The sequence below is a fragment of the Caretta caretta genome, chromosome 4 (genome assembly GCF_965140235.1).
Source record: "Caretta caretta isolate rCarCar2 chromosome 4, rCarCar1.hap1, whole genome shotgun sequence".
Classification (NCBI taxonomy): Eukaryota; Metazoa; Chordata; order Testudines; family Cheloniidae; genus Caretta; species Caretta caretta.
In genome coordinates this window covers 22,248,601-22,269,447 of record NC_134209.1, presented here as the reverse complement: position 1 = coordinate 22,269,447, position 20,847 = coordinate 22,248,601, and the positions used below count along the sequence as shown (strand labels likewise).

The following is a 20,847-nucleotide window of genomic DNA, read 5'->3' as shown; positions in this document are numbered from 1 at the left end:
CTTTATCATTGAGTGACAAACAGATTACACAACATACTGGGATATTTATCATCCTGGGGTTTAAGGGGTGAACTAACTCATGGCTTATATTTCTTGAGTTATGCCATTCCTTAATTAACAGAAAAATGAATAAAGTATTCTGCATATACACACTCCAATAATCTATGCATATGTATTTAAAAAAAAGATAGGGAAGACCTACCAGGTCTCAAAAGAGTATGTTCCTTTTTTTATTGGTCAAATAAAAGGCATTACATTTGAAATATAAAAAATGTATCTGAAAAATGTTCCTAGTACAGACTTCTAAAAACCCCAGTATTTTATTTAACAAGCCTGATCCCACAAACGAAACATGGGGCATTCCAGCCTATATTCCGGTGTCTACAGTTTTGTTTTCAAGTCAACAAAATACAGATAGCTTTATAAGAAACCACATCCTAAGAAACTCAGTTTTTTTGACCCACAGAATACATTTTGTTGTAATAAATATTGAGCAGTATTTATTCCTCAGAAGGATTATTTCAAAAGAGTAAAAATAATCCCTGTTAGCACTGGAGAAGCATTAATAATAAAATTATAGGAGAGTGGTAAACGTTATATAAAATACCGTAATAGCATTATTCTCCACTCATAGTAAAGTGCTGAAATTGAATTTAAATTGTTTTTTATTAACAGCTGTTCAGTTAAGTATCCATTTTGATCCAACTAATTCTTCATACATTAGATTTCAGAAGGAGGAATCACATACAGCTGGAAAAATGAGTTTACTTAGATTTAGAGCACCACCTTAGGGCATGTATACAGATACTGGTATTCATGAACTTCTGGACGTCTCAAACGTAGCATCTCAGTATTTAAAAGGCTGTATAATAGCTTTGGAAAAATCATTTTTCCTTCTGGCTTTAAGAGAGTAATTATAGTAAGTTATGAAACAGCATTTTAAAAATCCAGTTTTATAGTCAACAAACAAAATTAATCTAATTAATTTGGGATATTCATTCAATTAAGATTTATCTAAAGTTTGTCAGGACTCTAATTCACCATATAAAAGGGTGAATTTGATTGACACTGTACCTTAAAAAGCTTTACCTTTTTACATTCTTCTATTTCAAAAAACAAATGATAGACAATGTTGGATTTGTTCCCACAATATTATAGTTAATTTGTAGATCTAGTTTATAAATGTGGTTATACTGTATATCACACATACACAGTCATTTGTGTTATAAACTGGGATCTTGGGTTAAAATAGCTTTGTGTTTCAAGCTGTCAAAGGCTTGCCTTATAGTACTTCTGAACTTGCTCTACAGCAGGGGTTCTCAAACTGGGGGTCGGGCCCCCCTCAGGGGGTCGCAAGGTTATTACATGGGGCGGGTCGCAAGCTGTCAGCTTCCACCCCAAACCCCGCTTTGCCTCCAGCATTTATAATGGTGTTAAATATATAAAAAGTGTTTTTAATTTATGGGGGGAGGGGGTTTGCACTCAGAGGCTTGCTATCTGAAAGGGGTCACCAGCACAAAAGTTTGAGAACCACTGCTCTACAGTTTGTTGATGTTCCTTTGCAGAGCATACTGGTGTTTTCACTCCAGGAAACTTTAAAAGCAAAACATGATAAAAGCTATTAAAGATGATCATTTACACAGAAATTTCATTTTGGAATGTTCAAAATTAACTTTGATCAGGCAGACGCACAGTTCAGAATAAAACATCGCCTGCTCTAATTAAACCACTAATTCTTGAAAAATAAGCCTTGGTTTGGAGGCAGTTTCATTAATAAAAAGAAAAGGAGTACTTGTGGCACCTTAGAGACTAACCAATTTATTTGGTTAGTCTCTAAGGTGCCACAAGTACTCTTTTTCTTTTTGCGAATACAGACCAACACGGCTGTTACTCTGAAAAGTTTCATTAATGAATCTCTACTACTAAGTGCCAGTGGGTGTGCTTACTTTTACTCCAACAGCCAAAAACAGTTACAAATTTTTCTTCTCTGATGATTGGGAGGAACTAGATGGATGCACTTAGAATGGTCAGAGAACTAAACATACCTCACTGCATCCACCTATCTGCAAGAGTCATTTGTAACAGACTACTGCAGGATGGCACGTTCACTAATATTCACTGGGGAACTCTACTGGTGTTAGCATGGAGACAGTTCTGGAAATGCCAGAAGGCTATAATCTCAAGAGCTTTTTTTTTTTTTTTGAAAACCCTGCATAGAAGAAAATGGAAACTTACTTTTAATATGTATCTGGTTACAAGAGAAAAATAAACAGATGTATGACTTTTCAAAAATCCAAGGTATATAATTGGGGAAACCCACTGATAATTCCCACTTTTATACTGTACTTAAATTACACAAGTAGAAAAGTTATGCTTATTAATAGTTTAATGTATGAAGGAAACATCCAGATTTCTGAATATGAAGGTACATATCTCACATTAATTTAAGTCTACATAAAGTAGAGCCTCTATACTGACATATTGAAATTTACTTTCTGCTTAGCCATTTCTGTTATGTAAACAATTGTACATTTATTTGCCATTCTAAAACTTCAGGATCAAGTTTACATAATTTTGCTAAATTTCTGTGTTTGCTCAGAAGCAGTTTACAGTACTAAAACCAACCAGCCAAAGAACAGTTTCAACAGAAAGTTATGTCCAAAAATAAAAAAAGAAGAGTAAAGGCTAACTAAGTTGAAACATATGATGGTGGGGAATGGGCGGTCACAATGTTCACAGAAAAAGGTCAGTTAGTAAGTTCTTCTGCAAAAGCCTACACACTTCAGTCAAGCACATCAGTAGAATGATTTGGGAGCATATTAAACGGCCATTTGTGTTTTCCTCTGAATAAAAAGCAATCTCCAGGCTAACAAGTTGATCCCACTCAGCCAAGTTGGTTCATATGCACACTGTTCATGTGAGGTGTCCAAGTTCCAGTCCACACCTGAAAAAGAAGGTGGTGTGTTATTAATGATGTATTACAAGGATGCTTTAGAACGGGGTGGCCAACCTGTAGCTCCAGAGCCACATGCGGCTCTTCAGAAGTTAACATGCGGCTCCTTGTGTAGGCACCAACTCCAGGACTGGAGCTACAGGCAGCCAACTTTCCAGTGTGCTGGGGGGTGCTCACTGCTCAACCCCTAGCTCTGCCACAGGCCCTGCCCCCACTCCACCCCTTCCTGCCCGCTCCCCTGAGCCTGCCATGCCCTCGCTCTTCCCCCTCCACCCCCCAGAGCCTCCTGCACACCACAAAACAGCTAACTGGGAGGTGCGGAGGGGGAGGCACTGATCAGTGGAGCTGGCGGTGGGCAGAAGGTGCTGGGAGAGGGGGGAGTTGATAGGGGGCTGCTGATGTATTACTGTGGCTCTTTGGCAATGTACATTGGTACATTCTGGCTCCTTCTCCAGCTCAGGTTGGCCATCCCTGCTTTAGAACATTTAAGAATTTTAGGCTTAGCTAAGATGTTTACAATACAAATGTATAGTGCCTGCCTTCATTTTTCACTTCTGTAATTGTTGCATCTATTAATAAACTACACCAGGTTATTTTCTTAAATGTGTTTTCCTCTTGTAATACCTAAGAGCTGAGATGTGAAGAGATTATTTTCATCACTTTCACCTTCCTGCCTGTGCTTCTCCCCTTGGTCACACATCCTACCTACACAATACCTTCAGTACTACCTAGAATATTTCCCCTTCAGCAATTTTTCAGTTGCTTTCAATAAAAAAATTAAACTTTCATGCCACAGAACAATGTCTCACTCCACCCTCATATACTATACTGTAACATTTATATTAGCTGTATATCAGGAAATCCAGCCTCCTAGGATCAAGGGGAATAATAACTAAGGCCCAAAACCTGCAACTGGATCTGCTAATGCTATGCCTGCTGAAGTCAGTTCAGTTTCTGCATGCATGCAGGGGATCTTGCAAACAGTCAGTTACAAGGTCAAGGTGTAAAGCACCATGATTTGGGGAATTACAAGGTGTTTCACTTCAGCTTTTGAAAAGGTCAGTGAACTAAAAAATTAATTTTTGTTATTGTTTTTTTCCAATACCTAGTACCACGTTCACTGCTGGAGTATTACATGAATACTACATGTAACAAAGTAAAAACTATTTGGGTATAACTGATATAAATACTTTAACAGAGTTCAATATATAAGCAACCATGTTTTATACAGTTAGGTATATAGTTGGATTTGGCTGGAGGAGGAGAAAAAGCATACAGGGAATCCCTCCCCTTCAACTGCACTCATGCAGTGAACTTCCATAATTCGGCAGAAGAATGAGGCCACTTGTGCAGCCAGCAGTGCTAGAGATCCCAAAAGGGGTAACACTTGGACAGAGAGTGATGGTGGGTCTAGGGCAATGGTTAAACTGATGCAGGAAGGGCCAACTCTCTCCCTGGGCACTCCGAGCACTAGTGAAGGCAATATGGCTCAAAAGCATAATGCTCCAGGTCTAGTGCTGTGACAGTCTCACCTCCCACTAAGAAAATCAAACTATATGCAGCGGTGAATAAAAGACACTTCCCAGAAAGGTGACTTATCAGTTCTATCACATCTATATAACTTCTAGTACTTCTATAGTAGCCAACCAGCATTATTTAACACATTTAACAAAAGAGGTAATGTAACACTTGAAACAGTTACTATAAGGGCTTGTCTATATGAGGAAATTAACTCTAATAGGTATTCTGCAATAGCTGCCCATGTGGATACACTTATTCTGGAATAGCTACTATGCTTAAATTCACACCATGCCTTATTCTAGAACAACTTCCCCATGTAGACAAGCCATCGATGATGGTTTGCTTATTTTTAAAAAGTAAGTGGAATTTATTTTACACTTGTTACATACAAGTGCATTAGGTGCTTCAGTTGTAATTAGCAAGGGTAAATCAGATTTATATTAGAAAAAGCAGAAAGACTGGAAATACACAAGTTTTTATCTTTTGCATTATACACCTGGGGAATTATTTGTTTTTGTATCTGATTATGTTGAAGATAAGTCAGGAATAATAATAATAATAATAATAATTAAAAAAAATCACAGTATTACCGTTTGAGGGCCATTGTTTTCTGTGGAATTTGAAACCATCTTTATCAATGAGTTCCAAGATGGGTCAGCAGCATGAGGTCCATTAAACATAGGACCTCCATTACCATCTGCAATGGGTGCTACAGGAGGAATCATTGCATTCCCATACACAGAGAAAGGCATACCCTTCAGGGGGGAAAAGTTAAGAATCAACATGTATATAAAGACACACACACATCAAGTAGCAATAGAAATTATCGCTTTACATTTTAGAAATTCCCTACATTTGTATTATTTAAAAGAGTAAGGTTTTAAACATTTTTCCTATCTGCTGTACATTTACTTTTTAGTATCAGATTAGTAGTATCTTGCAACTGTTCTGGAGAAAAATAAAGATCAATAATACTCTAACATACACTGCTCAGACTGTTTTGACTGGACAGTACTATAAAATGTCTACTCGTCTTAAGGAACAACATAGAAATACTGAAGTTCCTACACTAAGGTGGATGCCAGAAACATTAGGATTGTTACCCCGACTTTAGGAAAATCCATATATCCTGCAGGAACATGCTGATGGAATGTACCGGAAGGGGTTACAATTCCTGTACTGTCTCGCTCCATCGTTTGATGTGAAAACACTCCTGGATCAGACATTGGCCTGTGGATCATATGACTTCCCATTCCACTGTGACACCAATCTACTTTATCTAGCAAAGAAACAAGTACAATGAATTATTACATTGATATTAATAAACTTGTATGGGCAGCTAAGACTAAAGTTCTCTGCATTAAAGCACTTCCGCAACCAGAACAGCTGATGAAGTGAGCTGTAGCTCACGAAAGCTCATGCTCAAATAAATTGGTTAGTCTCTAAGGTGCCACAAGTACTCCTTTTCTATTTGCTCTACAGTAACTCTGGTTGTTTGAGATGTGTTGTCCACTCAGACTATACTTTTGGGGCATGCATACCAAGAATGGAATCTGTGGACAATCACTCGAAGAAATCCCACTTAATGGAGGATGTTGAAAAATTACTTCTAGTCAAGGAATAACTTCCACAATATTTTCTCCTTCATGTTACTGAATACTGAATACCTGGATACTGAAACCTGCCCCTTAGGGCTCTTGTACTGTGGTAAATCAAGGACTGCATGGTCTCTTATAACCTCAGTTTTGACTGTTTGATACTACAAATGGGCGCTTGTCAAAAGAGATGGTTTTATCAAAAGGTTCCTGAAGCTCACAGGCAAGCAAGAAGATGCATTCCACAAATGGTAACATGAAGAGGCAGGCCACTTGGAAGTTGGTGGTTACCTAGGGACCAGTGATCATGAACTGATTACATTCAGTATGGGAAAACAGAGGACACTCTCAACCAGTTAAAGAGACAGACGGTGTTTCTAAAAGGCTAATTTCCTAAAGCTAAGAAAATTTATGAGCAACATTGATTGGGAAGAAAAACTTACGAAAATGTTAAGAATTGGCAGGTCTTATAGAACAGTTTATCAGACTACCAAAAGTCATGATTACACAATCAAGAAAGAGGACTTTGCCTAAAAAGCCCATCCTTGTTCGGTGGCGAGGTAAAGGCATCAATCAAATTAAAAAGCCATACATTTACAAATGGAAAAGAGGGGAAAGAGTTGATAAATATGATGAAAGGCAGAAAACTAATAAGGGATGCGAAAGACACCAAGGAAAAATCTGCTGCTGGCAGGGCTGAGGACAACAATGAGTTTTTAAAGTGTTTTAGAAACAAAAGAAATCTTAACAAATGGTATAGGACCCAATGCTAGATGAAGATTGTAAAATTGTTAATAATGATACAGAAAAGGCATAAGTGTTCAATAAATATTTCTGTTACAAAGCAGAAGCGTACTCATACCACATAAGAATATGTAACTACTGCCCAGAGAATTAATAACTAAGGAGGATGGTAGAAAACATCTACTAGGGCTAAACTTTTTTTAAACCAGCAGGAGCAGATAATGACATACAATTGTCTGAAAAGAGTTGGCCAAGAAGATCCCAGGCCTGCTGATGCTAATTTTTAATAAATCATGGAATACAGGGGAAATTTCAGAAGACTAGAAAAGAGTGCTAATAATGTGCCAATATTCAAAAAGGGCAAGTGGGATGACTGGATAACTACAAGCTGGCTAATCAGTCCTGGACAAAATAATGGAAAAGCTGAAATGGGAGTGATTTGATAAAGAATTAAAGGGCAGGAATACAATTAATGCCATAAATCTCACAATTTTATGGAAAACGGGTCTTATGAAACTTGATTACATTCTTTGAGGAGACAAGAAGCTTGATTAAGGTCACTGAGTAGATGTAAATACTTTGTCTTTTGTAAGATTTTTGATTTAGTACTGCGTGACATTCTGATTATAAAATTAGTTCTATGCAATATCAATAGAGCACACATTAAATAGATTAAGATCTAGATAAATGACTGATCTCAACAAGTTTTTAAATGGGAATCATCACTGAAGGAGGATGATTTTAGTGCAGGTCCACAGGGATTAGCACTAGGCCCAATACTATTCAACTTTTTCACTAATCATCTAGAAGCAAATATAAAATGATTGCTAATAAAATTTGTGGATGACACAGATAGGCAGAGCAGTAAGTAATGAGAAAGACGGCGGTCATACAGACAGATCTGGATCGTTTGATAAGCTGGGCCCATTCAAACAAAATGCATTTTAAAAACAGCCAAATGAAAAAGTATACATCTAGAAACAAGGAATGAAAGCTCTATCCTACTTACAGAATGGAGGATGTATCCTGGAAAGTAGTGACTAAAAATGATATAAGGTTCACAATGGACAAGCTACTCAACAGGAGCTTCCAGTACAACACTCTGGCAAAAAGGGCTAATGCGATCCTCAGAGGTATAAACAGGAGAGCAGTGTGTAGGAATAGGGAGGTGATTTTACCTCTGTATATAGCATTCCAGTGTCGGTCTCAGCAGTGCCACACACAGTTCTGGTGGCCACATTTTAAGAAAGATGTGGAAACATTGGAAAGGGTACAGAAAAGAGCCACAGAAATTATTTGGGGGCTGGAGAAAATGCTTTCTTAGCGAGAGGCTTAAGGAGCTCAACCTGTTTAGCACATCAAAAAGAAGACTGAGAGGTGACCCGATTGCAGAGTATACGTGCCTTCACAGCAAGAAAATACCAGGTACTAAAGGGCACTTTAACACCAAAAGGTATACCAGGAACCATTGGCTGGTAGCTGACACCAGACAAATTAAAATAAGAAGTTAAGCACACATTTTGAACAGTGAGGTTGATTAACCACTGGAACTAAACCACCAAGAGAAGATATGCTTTAGCCAAACAAGTTATTTGGTTCAATATAGGGGTAACTGGATTCAGTGCAATGGCCTGTGATATCCAGGTCAGGCTAGATGATCCGATGGTCCCATCTGGTCTTAAACTCTCTGAATCTGAACAGAAAGTATGACAGTTCCTAATATACAGGACAGAAAATTCCATAAAAGAAGCAAAACTGAAAAAAGGTATGACTGTCTCCAGAGGAGTCCCCTTCCCTTCATCCTCAAGAAACAACTATCCCATGCATTTCCTCACTCAACGTCCTGTATTGCAACAATCTTCCTCATCAAGAGAGAGTTCTGGATGAGAGTCCTTTCAAAGCCCACTAATACTGCTCTCCTAGGCTGGTTGCAGGAGTAATTGTAAAAATTACAGCTAGATTATCTAGTTCATCTGGGGCAGGGTGGAACCTACCTACTTTGTTATTTATGGCGTTGTGCAATTATAACAGCAACAACATGTCACAAGCAGCAAAGCTTCACAACCAAAGGTTCTCTGCTACCTTTCAGGACACAACTTCAAACTGGACAGAGCAGATATAAGACCCAGCTCTGAGACTTGGAAATGGATGTATAATGAGCAAATGTAAATTCTGAGGAATTCAATTTATACAATGCCTCTCAGTTCTAAAGCATGGTGATTAAGAAAAGCAATATGACTATAGAAAATTGCATGCCTGTTAGACAATACTTCATACCTTGATTGCCACCTATCCCTTCAAAGGACCAGATGCCACTATGCCCCACGGGAGTGGCTAAATTGCTCCCAATAACGGATGGAGTAGAAGTTCCAGTTTGTCTAATACGTGCAGAACGTTCAGTCCCAATTGGAACAGGAACCTTTCTGTCCGGAGACACATTGCTGGGCTTTCCTGACCCCAAGGACACTGCTGAAGGGGTAGGAGATGGTGCTCTAACTCCAGATGACACTGACTGAGCAGTAGATTCTACAGAAAATAATTGAAAAATTACAGAAGTGTGTATGTATATTTAGTATCTTTGCTAGGCCTAGTTTGAGATAACAAAATGAATTTCCACTCATAGTTCTGTTCACATATACCAACACTAACCCATAAAAGAAACCCAAGCTTTTGGAAGTAGATGATTCAGAAGAATCAGCAGGCATATTATGATAATCTGAAGTGTTTTAACCCCAGATCACTGGTTCAAAATACAGCTCAAGCCTTTATCACTTGTTTACTGTTTGGTGGCTTATGTGAAACAATTATTGTAAGTACTTTACTACTGCAGACTCTGTACAATTGATCGTAAAGATATTGTTAAAAAGGTTATTTTCAGCATTATCAATAAAGATTGGCAATTAGAAAGGGTTAGATTCTGGAGCATATCAAATAAATTAATGGGTTCTTTTCAAAACATCTGCATCTCATTTAGCCTGCAAAAGTCCTAATAAGAGGACTTCAGATTTTAATACTGTGTTGCCAATGGCTTAACCTTTAACTTTCTTCCTTAAATATAAAGGAATCAGTTATCTTTAAATTTAAAATTTGTTTTCTATCATAACATATCATGGCTGCGCTACAGCAAAAACTGTAAAAGTCACAATTATAGATGAAGATATCAAAGTTTACAAAACACAGTCTCTCTCCAAATCTATTTAGTGGTTATTTTAAAGGGTTCTAAAAACAATCAATTCATCATAAAAGAAACAATATTTGTTGGTAGGATTAATGAAGACACTACCACATCAGTGACACAGTTCACTTTTGGAAGAGTATTTTCTCAACCAAAAGGGCTAAAACTTGAAAAAATCCTTGAAAAAAATCCCCCAATCTAAAAGGAACCCCACAGAGGATTACTGAGCAGCCCTAATGCATCTATTGAGATCAAACCTTTCATTTAACAGATTTCTTCCTCAATTCATTCTGTAAAATAGAGTTTCAAAATCCATCTTCAAATACATATGGACTTTAACAACAATGAAACAAAAAATCCTAGCAACAAGCTTAGCCAAAAATATCAAGTTGATTAATTAGGAAGCTACATAGACTAGGTAGAATTTGCCAGAATATTTTGCCTTTACAATAATTTCTCACTAGTTTCCTACTCAGTAAAACTCACCATTTGATGCTGATGAACATGGAGGCAATAAACTAAGTGGGGAAAAATGTTGTCTGTTAAAATTAGCAGCTGAAGGTGCTCCGCCCAGGGGTGGCCCAGGTGCATATATCTGACCGCCTGAAAGGTTCGAGGCAAAGTTACCCAAATGTGCAGAAGAAGGTGTTACAGAAGCATATGGTGAATCCATACTGACAATACCTATGAAAGAAACTGGCAGAGGGTTAGTCCTCACTGAAAGATGCTTCTAATTAACATCTGTGTAAGGAGGAGATGAGGACAATGGGAAAACATTTGCATCAAATTAATTTCTTCGTCCATCACAATTATTTGACATTTTGATCAATTAACCAAGTCTTTTTAGCTGTTCTCTTCATTCACACAACTACAAGTAGGAGAGCAAGAGAAGTGAGTACTAAAAAACTTGGAAATGGAGTGTGTCAGAGGAGTGAGGAATTAAGTAGTTCTGAAAGGTTTAAAACAACTCTAAAATAAATGAGTGAATGAGAAAATAAGTATGCATCCGTACTGAAGCTGGATACAAATAAGTAGTAAGAAAATAAAAGCCCCCCCCCAAAAAAATAAAGAACTTTTTGAAGAGGAAAACTGAAAGTAAAATAATGCAGGAAAATTGATTGGAAAATACCAGTTGAAGACAAAATGTGAAAGTAAAGACCTGAAGGGAGTTAGCCAGTAAATGTGATGGTGGGGGAGGGGCATGGAATGGTGGGGGGGGGGGTTGTTTGTTTTTTTAGAAGGACTGTCAGTTTGGAAATCTTTCATACTTCTTGTTCTGAGAGTCTTAATAAAAATATTATATTTAAAGACATAAGTAACATTTAAAAATTATGCTTTACTTTTATGTGGAGGTCTTGAATTTAAATGAATGCAATAATAATTAGACTGTAAATAATCCTATAACTAGATACCAGCATAACAATCTAGCATTTTCCAGATCCACAAATCTTTCAAACTGATATTGTTTGGGACTAGAAAAATGATTTTATAGTAAGTAATGGAGACTCCATCCGGCACCGGGAAGGTAAAGTTGTGATTGTGTTTAAAATTCACAAAGTATTTCTCCACTCCCCTTTTTTTCCCTTTATTAAGAAAATACTTAATATATGTTCTATAATCAGCATGAAGCCATGTCATCAAATTATGGAAACATGGTTCCAGTTATACAATGGAAAACAGTAAACTATCCAAGCTGAGAAAATGTACCAAATAATAAATTTGCAAGAATTTTTGCACATTGGAAATTTTTTTCCAAGTTTTGCAGGATGAAGAAAGTGAAGAATAAAATGTAAGAAAGTTACTATATTTATTAGAGCTGAAATACTTAAGGACTCTTGTCTCTGCCCCAATATGTATCTTATTTTCCCTGTCCTTGTATAGACTAGGCAGCAATGTAGGTCAGACAAAAAGAGGGGTCAGGATTTCAACACTCAACCTGCCAGGGATGGGTAGGAAACTGTCCAGAGAGACAGTTGAAAAGTTTTTATCCATCGTGGCTGTGAATATTACTTTCCTGTGAACTAATGCAGTACTGTCTTCCTGACTCTGCAGTGGCTGCTGCTGCTGCTCATACTGGTTCTTTTCCCAAGCAGTAGTTATGAAACTGACATTGCTTAGTCAGTGTCACTGTTCTGGGAAGCAGTTAAACTGGTCTGAATTATGTGAATTTCACTCAGCTGTTCATGGGAAAGCTATGGACAGCAGTAGAGGCAAGGACTGAAGCTAAAAATTGGAGGCAAGAACTGGAGCAAAGTAGCAGCCACTTGCCCTACCTTGAGAGCAGCCAGGAGGTTGGGTTAGAAGTATCATAGGTGAAACTCCCTGAGACAATAGCAAGGAGGCTGAGAAATGGCAAAGACATACCCCTGTACCTCTCAGCATAAGCCCCCAAGCAGGGTTAAAGGTTAGCACCCTGGGAGGAATCCCACCATACATTCTTCAGGAGTTAGGAGGGCTGGACTTCTCATAAGGGTTTGCCCCTGAAACTCTTCGCCTATCTTTTGTAAATTATGTTTGTAATTTTTTTTCAAGCCCTGCTAGCAGAGATTTTAGAACCTTGTAAAAACCACTCCAAACCTACTGTATTCAATGGAGGGGAAAAAGTTACAAAAATAACCCCTGAAGTCCATAAAGGTAGTCTGAACATCCAACAAAGTATAAACATAACAGCTTAGATATTTCATAGTAGGCTTGTGTTTGCAGGTCCACGCTAGTGTAATGGCTTTCCTAAAATCCACACCTGACGTTTATGTCCACTGACATAAGCGCTGGGGCATTTCTTTTTAAGCACTACTCCAACTTGCAACTAATACATTATGATGTATGCACTACACAAAGCTATCGTTACCCAGCCTTTGTGTACTCTGTAGCATGACTGAACCAAATTCCAAGCACCCCCAAATGCTGCTATAATATTAATTTATTATAGCTCTATGAAATATTATAGCTCATGGACCGGCTGTCAGCAGACCTCAGACTCCAATCTGCAGCATGGCCTGGCAAAGCATCGTGCATTTTGGAAGAAGGCTATAAAAGTCACTGACTGTGAACAGAGAAGTGGCAAGAAAGGAGTAGTAGTTTTTTGTTGTGTTCTCCAGGAAGCCTATCCCCCTGATCTTCAACTATTTCAACACTGTCCAAGAGACCTGGCTCAGAGCCTCCTTCCCCCACTTCCATGTGTGCCAGCAAGAGGGGAGCTTGTATCACCTTGGTTCCCCACATGCCAGCAGCTATACTATTCTCCACATAGTATGGATAGGCCACTTTACACTTCTCCCCAGTCCCTAGCCACAAGTTGGAGGCTAACTCTGGCTTCCTGAACTCTGCTACTTGACTTCATGGAAAAATGAGGGACTGCGTTCCTCATAATCCAATTAACTCCCTGTTAGAAAAGCTGGTGAATAAGCAGCAACTCCAGCCAGACCCAAAAGGGAGACTAACAAAGTTCCAGATGCCTAGCAGCAGCAAAATGGCAAATTCTGTGACAAAAATACTGAATTCCATGGGATCTTGGAAATATGCCCAAGTCCCTGGCATCACTGTCCTGATTGAAATGAACTGGGCAGTCCAAAACCCTTAAGTGCTATTGTCTTAGACCCTCTGCTAACACAAAAAGATATCAATGGTTCACTTTTCTCTAGAGGCACATTTTCAAAGTTATCTTCACAGCTAAGAGAGCTAGTTTTTTTTGTTTTTTTTTAAACACACAAAAGCTGACATTCTGAGCACAACTATTCAGCAAAAAGGTAACTTCCAGTGCTGTGGATTACATGGGACTCTACTGATATAAATGCAGCTCAGCTCTGTCTCACTAAAATACCCCTCGCTATTCAAAAGAAACGGATAAGAAGGCCTACGTTTTGCCAGATATTTGAAGAAGACCGAACTCTCTAAAATTATTTCAAAATCAACCGAAGTTAATTGGTGCACATGAATAGGTTACAATGTAAAAAATAAACTGCATCTCTCGATTCTCTGATATGAATCAACAGAAACAGATCAAAATTTACAACTGTTCTTCACTTCTTTAGGAAGTCATTGCTATACTTTTCTCTTGAAGGCAAAACGCCACATACAAAATCCACATCCCCTACACACTGGACAGAGTCAAAGTACAAAAAAGCTCAGTGAACTCCATAGCAAGTTGCTGGTCTGAATTCTGTGACAAAACCCTGCATGAGTGCAGCAGACTGGAAATTCTCCTGGAGATTTTTGTTGAATTAATATGAAAATGAATAATAAAATCAGTGAAGTATCCCTTGTTTTATATAGTCTGATTTTAAATTAATTTTTAACTCTGTTCTAAAGTTTCAATATGCTATAGATTTATATATTGGCTATGCAGGACTATACTACAGAAGTTGGCAAGGGATAAAGAGGGAGGTTTTGTCAGATAAGCAGTGACAACTGAGCCTTTTGGTACCTCAGAAGTTGGGGTAGATGGATCATTCTGTTAACGGTTTCAGTGTTGATAATTTTAACATGCTAACATTTTGACTGTTAACAATGGGTTTTACATGCAATACCTCAAATGAGATGAATAGGGCAGTTCACATCTCTCAGAGATGGTGTCAGGCTGCATGCACACTCATGAAGATGGCAGTACATTAGTTTACATTCAGAAGGTATCTTTGTAAGGGCTAGAAATATAATTTGGGTTAAAAATGCAATCTGATACTTGAAAGCACAGTTCCACTTCAAGGGACAGATTCAAGAGCAGATGAATTACAGAATACACAATTCAGTTAGTTTAAAGAACCCTAAAAGAATAGGCAGAAAATATTAAGTGTTCCAAAGTGCAGGCATTCAGCTGAGGGACATATTACTGAGGGCACCACAAACACACACTTACTTGAGGGACTTGGAGCTGGCCTTTGTAACGGTGGCCTAAAACCCGGGGCTTTGGAAGTATCAGACTGATGCAAGGGTTCCGAGTTTGGCAAAAACGAAGACTTCCCTGATAGAATGGACTCTGGTGTTGTCTGAGATGAAACTACAGATCCACCCCAGAAGGCATGAGCAGAAGTGGAACTGTTCTCAAACAATGTGCTAAAGGGCCCAAATGGCAAAGACGCACTGAAGTTAGTACCCATAGATTTGTTTGCTGGATGGGCTGAATTTTGAGAAGCAGTTTGTGTACTTAAGGTAGAAGGAAGCTGCACTGAAGAAGGAACACTGTGGGGCCTTTTAATGTGATTTACATTGAGGACTGCAACAGAACAATTCTGCACAGGAGCTGGAGTCTTGTGAGCAGTATTTGCTCCATGGGCAGGTGGTTTGATAGCAGGGGTTTCCATTTTAGCTGGAGGTTGAGTTGATCCCATTGACGTCGGAGGCAAGGGATAGGTCATGGGGGCATTCGTCGAACCTACCACTGGGGCAGATGAGCTTGTTGTTGCTAAGTTTGGAGGCACAACCATTCTAGGATCTGGTGGAGGAACCTGAGGTTGCTGTGGAGGCGGTCTTGCTTCTTGAGAAAGAGATCCTGGAGACTGTTGGTGAGCAGGGTGCACTGAGGAACTCCCAACAGAACTAGCATTCAGCTGCCCACTGCTGGCTGAATTACTTGTTTCCACTGCTGGTGGACTAGCTGCTTCCTGGTCAGAGGAAGATGCCCCTTTATTCGGAGAGGTTGTTACGCAGTCCAAAGGACTGTTTCTAGAAACCGCTACTGGCTGAGCTGGTGGCGAAGGGGATGATGGGGATGAGACAGGGTAGTGTTCTTTGGCAGTAGGGATGGGATATGTGGCATTTGTAGGTGCTGTACTGTTGTTACTTGCTGTGGTTGTGATTGTGGTTGTAGTGGCATTAGATGTTTTCACAACTGTAACAAAAAGCTGCCTTCTGACTGAAGGTGAACTGGGACTGCCATTTGTAGATGAAACAGGCACAGCCGAGGCCATTGAACTCGTTGTAGCTGTCGGACTAGTAGTTAGAGAACTTGTTGAATTCACCTGAGAACCACTGCTGTTCTGACTGTTATGGCGAGGCACCATGTGAGGTTTAGGTGAGTTAGTAGCTCTTGCAGGGCTCAAAGGCCGAACAGGAAAAGGACCCCAGGTAGACTGAGCTGGTGGAAAAGTACCTCCAAAGTGGGTCATGGGCAACCGAGGTGGACGGATTTGTTGGAAAGTTTGAGCAGCAAGTAAAGCATGTGCAAACTGTGGAGGAGGATATGCTAATGGAAGAGAGACTGGAAAACCAGGCCGCACATTATTCACTGGATTCTTGACAGTTTTGTGTGCGGGTGCTGAAGAAATTGCAGGCACAGTGAGTGCTGTGGCTGTTTGAGATGTTGATTGAACAGCTACAGTGGTCACTTTGATTCCCATTAGTGAACTGTTAACAGCTGTAGTGGCAGCAGTTGTTGACGACCCTATTTTGGAATTTGCTGCAGAACTTTTCAAACGATTCTTTGGAATGAGTTCATCAATTTCCTTATCTGGATCCTTAATAAGAGCATTGATCAACTGTGTTGCTTGTCTTGTTGATTCTGTGCCACCCCTGCAATAAGAGTAAAAAGAAAGGGAGGAAGAGTATAGTTATTCTGATTTAATTTTTACCCTGAACTTTTACACTATGTAGCCCAAATGTATGTTTTGAGGTTGTCAACCACTCTATTATAGATAAATTCACAGTAAGATATTTTATGTTAAAGGAAACTAGATGTTTAGCTTCATATGTAAAGAATGTAAAAGGCTGAAATACCAGTACCCTAAGCAACAAAGGCATTGCATAGTCCACAAAAAATAATTTATCTCTCCCACAACTACAGAACAGAACCAATTTTCCCTATTCTGCATGAAAACATTCTTTTGGTTCAAAAGCACAAACAGAATAGTAGCATCAATTATGCCTCTCAAATGATTTTTTAAAAATTGTTGCTCACTTAGAAATCCTGCAAGAAAAGTGGTCTATTAAACCAAAGACTACGCTTTAAAATTCATTCTTCCCATTCACTTTATAGAAATTATTCTTTTAAAAAGTAGTAAACAATGCCAAATAAAATTTTTACCTGATTGTTATTATTCTGTCCCCTGTCTTGTCTTTCTGTTTGTCGATGTCTATATGTGCTCCAGTGAACTCCCGGATAGCATTGATGTTACAGCCTCCTCTTCCAATGACTCTGGAAATTACTGTTGATGGGACAGAAACCTTTTTTGATCTACACAGAAAAAAAAAGTATTAAGTCAACTGGAGAAGTGTTGGTAGTCTGAAATAAGATGAGCATCAGCAGGAAGCTATTAAGTTTGAGAAAGAGATCCCAAGTTGGTGTTTAAGAGGAGAAATTTATCACTTCTACTCTCAAACTAATACATTCATTTTAACTGCAAGATGGGGAACAATGAAATAAAAATGTTCTGTCAAAAAAGATACATAAAAAGGGGTAACACTACGGGCATGTTTAACTTTGCATATGCACACATACCTTCTTACAACCTCCTTCCATCCTTCTTCTCTCTTCTGACCACGTTTAGGGCTAGCTATGGTTAATTTTCCATTTGGAGAAGAAAGGGGAGAAGGTCCAGATTTTGTGCAAGTGGACAAGGAGTTGCTGGTTACTTCACCGATAACCTCAGACAACCTTTAAAAAAAATAATTCAGTGCTTTTAGATAAATTATTTCTTCAAACTCAGCGTAAGACACAAACCATGTGGCCATTTTTCTTTAGCCTTTGGGCACTAAGCTTGTTAGGAGCTCCAGTATTTTAGAAAATCATAACTTGATAGAGTTAGCACATATCTGCCCAGATACATAAGTGCATTAAGCACAAGTGACCATTCATTAAAGATAGTTAATATATATATTCAGCAAAATACCTAAACAGTATTTTAGCAGCTGACTAATAGCTAATTTGGTTTTGCTATTTTTCCCCCTTCTGCTGAAAGCTAGGAACAGGTTCATTGCATCTGAGGAAGATGCAGAGAAATAAACTACCTAGAATACTGGAGAAGCAGTATATATATCAATAAAATAGCAGTATGGACTTCATTTTTTCCTCTTATGTGTCTGACAGGATTAGGATTAACCAATCAGTATGAATTTGTGTATGTGGCATTTTGGAATGCACCTAGAAACATAATATTCAAAGTTTCATTTGAACTTCTAAAACCACCAATGTAATATCCACTGGATTAGGTGTCACTTGAACTCAGCAGCACGGTACCTGAAATCTATGTTAAAATACTCCCCTTTTACTTGCTGGCATTGCTAAAAGACTAGCCACTAGCCATGGTACCTGTTGCCAAAGAACACTTACTATACTAACGCTGAACTGACTGTAATGCTTCTGTCTGGGAAAGTGTATATAGCAAGACAACCCACTGGTTAAAGATCTGTGGGTAGGCTTCATGCCTCAGCCTACTGGTTTAATATAATTCATGATCTGAAGAGGTTTGGTCTCCTCACACAATATTTACATTCATATAAATAGAAAAGCAAGGACATTTGTGCTCTTATCTATTTTATTCTTGTACTTTACAAGACTTTAACAAGGCTATGAAAAACAGATCTTGAAAGTCATTTTCAGCAGGAAGTTCCAATTATTTTATACTGGGAGTTATTACGTACGGTCACAATAACTTACTTTATTGATGATTTGCCAGAAATTGCTTTCCTCTCGTCCTTTGGAAAAGTGACAAGTACCGATGGCTGTTTCTTGTTGCTCAGCGTGTTAGCGGCTGCTGTGGAAGAATGACTGTCGCTTTTGTGGCTGCTGTTGCTATTGCTGCTTTCGTCACTACAGCTGGAAATCCTCATGTTGTCACTGTCACCACTTTCACTGGTACTGCTGCTCTTCGACTCGCCATTGGCTTTTTCTGGTTGACCATAGGAGATTGGGAGCTGATCATCAAATAGAATCTGAACATTATCTGGGTGAATTTTGTTTTTCCTGCTTTTCCTCTTGGAGCTGGTTGTGGTGATGGTATTGTTCCTTTTCCCATGGGAACCTGCTAACGTGGTCCACGTTGCAGATATACCTATGGTGGTTGTGGTGGTGGCACTAGGAGGCTCCATTAGGACCTCAGGCTCATCTGATTAAGAATCAAAAAAATTACTACAGCATGAGGAAATGTCCACTTCCAGGATTTTTATGTCTTTAAAGTCACACTTAGCAGATCAGGCAATTTACTATTAAAGTTTAGTAACAGTCTTGAATGACTCCATGGGATAATCATAAGCCAATAACTGCTAAGACAGTTACATACAAATAATGCAGAAATTGTTTTAGTGCCATTATATAAACCAATGGTACGCCTTCATATTGCATTCAGTTCCAGTAACTCCATCTCCGAAAGCAGTGATTCTCAAACATTTGTACTGGTGACACCTTTCACATAGAAAGCCTCTGAGTGCAACCCCCCGCCCCCCATCAATTAAAAATTCTTTTTTATATATTTAACATAATTATAAATGCTGGGGGGGTAAAGCGTGGTTTGGGGTGCAGAGTCTGACAGTTCGCGACCCCCCATGTAAGAACCTTGCAACACCCTGAGGGGTCCCGACTCCCAGTTTGAGAACGCCTGTCCTAAAGGATATAGCAGAAATAAAGGGGGTTCCAAGAGTGCTAACAAAAATGATTAAGGGTATGGAAAACTCTCACATGAAGAGAAACTGAAAAGACTGGGTTTATTGTTTGCCTTTGAGAGGAGACTAATAGTAGGGAACATGATACAAGCATACAAAATAATTGAAGGTGTAAAGAAGTTACCAATCTGTTTTTCATGATACCAGAACAAGGGGACATTCAGTGAAATCAAAAAGTGGCAAATTCAAAACCGATAAAAGGAAATACCTTCCCATACAACAATCAATTAGCCTTTGGAACTCATTGCTACACGGTATCAGAGCCCAAAGGATTTGATATTATTCAGATAACAAGAATAGGGGGAGAGTTTTAGCAAATATAAAAACAGAAGAGCTCTGGAAAGGATATAAACTCAAACTTCAGGACAAAGCCAACCACTATGGACTAGGAGGAAAGTTTCACGGTGGCCAGGTTATCCCATAGTTGCTTCTGAAGCAGTTGGTTATGGCCACTGTCAGAGACAGCATACCGCCTAGATAGATCACTGGTCTGATCCAGTATAGCGATTCCTATGTTTAGTAAAATTTAAAAGAAATGTTAGATAGCGCAAATATGGATGGACTACATGAAACCTTATATCAAAGTACTGATAAAAAAAGCTGTAATAATGGGAGTAAAAATGATGGGAAAAGATTAAATCTATGGAAAACAGAAATAAGACTACCTTCAGATTTCAGCTTTTCCTTCTCTTGAGCAGCTTGTAGTTCAAAATTCTCTTTATTTTTTGCTTCTATTTCTTCTAGTTTTCTTCTTTGTTCTTCCTTTTTCTTTCTCCGTTTCTCTTTTCTTTTCTCTCTTTTGGCAGCCAAAGCCAGCCTCCTGCTTTCTTCCCTCAGCTGTAAGTCAAGAACATTTTAGCAGCATGAGAATATTGCAAGTTGATAAAGAGGAACCATGCACCTTGTTCGGGAGCAATGTGAATGCTTCAAGACTACTACTTTTTTACGTTACAATTTGTAACTGTGAAAGTCAAACCTCTAATTTAATCAGTTAAATTATGTTTAAACATCAAAAGGCCAATATTTTCCACTGACCTGCACTATGGATCTCAATTATACATTTAACACTGGTTTCACTTGCTGAACTTCCTTTGCTGCTAATGGAAATTCTGCACATGTAAACAATACATATTGCAGGGGAGAGGAGAATTTTGCCCTATATTTAATCTTCAAGCGTACCTACAGAGCATGTGCATATGAAAGCACAAGCCAAATCAAGAATGCATGAAACTTACCAAAAATAATGAAGATAAACCATTTTCAATTAGAGT

At 38.7% G+C, this 20,847-nt stretch overlaps 1 protein-coding gene across 3 annotated transcripts in view; it reads right to left on the bottom strand.

Moving 5' to 3' along the window:
* Positions 1–214: 214 nt before the first annotated feature.
* ANKRD17 (ankyrin repeat domain 17) overlaps positions 215–20,847 on the bottom strand; it is a 132,416-nt gene continuing 111,783 nt past the window's right edge. For all 3 annotated transcript variants that reach the window (XM_075127453.1, XM_075127452.1, XM_048848112.2), the window contains exons 25-34: positions 20,242–20,413; positions 18,576–19,023; positions 17,418–17,573; positions 17,004–17,153; positions 14,841–16,492; positions 10,475–10,672; positions 9,091–9,339; positions 5,578–5,753; positions 5,065–5,229; positions 215–2,944 (exon numbers count right to left, since the gene is read on the bottom strand). In XM_075127453.1, the coding sequence (XP_074983554.1) occupies positions 2,885–2,944; positions 5,065–5,229; positions 5,578–5,753; positions 9,091–9,339; positions 10,475–10,672; positions 14,841–16,492; positions 17,004–17,153; positions 17,418–17,573; positions 18,576–19,023; positions 20,242–20,413 (3,426 nt within the window). In that variant the 3' untranslated portion in view covers positions 215–2,884. The remainder of the gene's footprint in view (positions 2,945–5,064; positions 5,230–5,577; positions 5,754–9,090; positions 9,340–10,474; positions 10,673–14,840; positions 16,493–17,003; positions 17,154–17,417; positions 17,574–18,575; positions 19,024–20,241; positions 20,414–20,847) is intronic.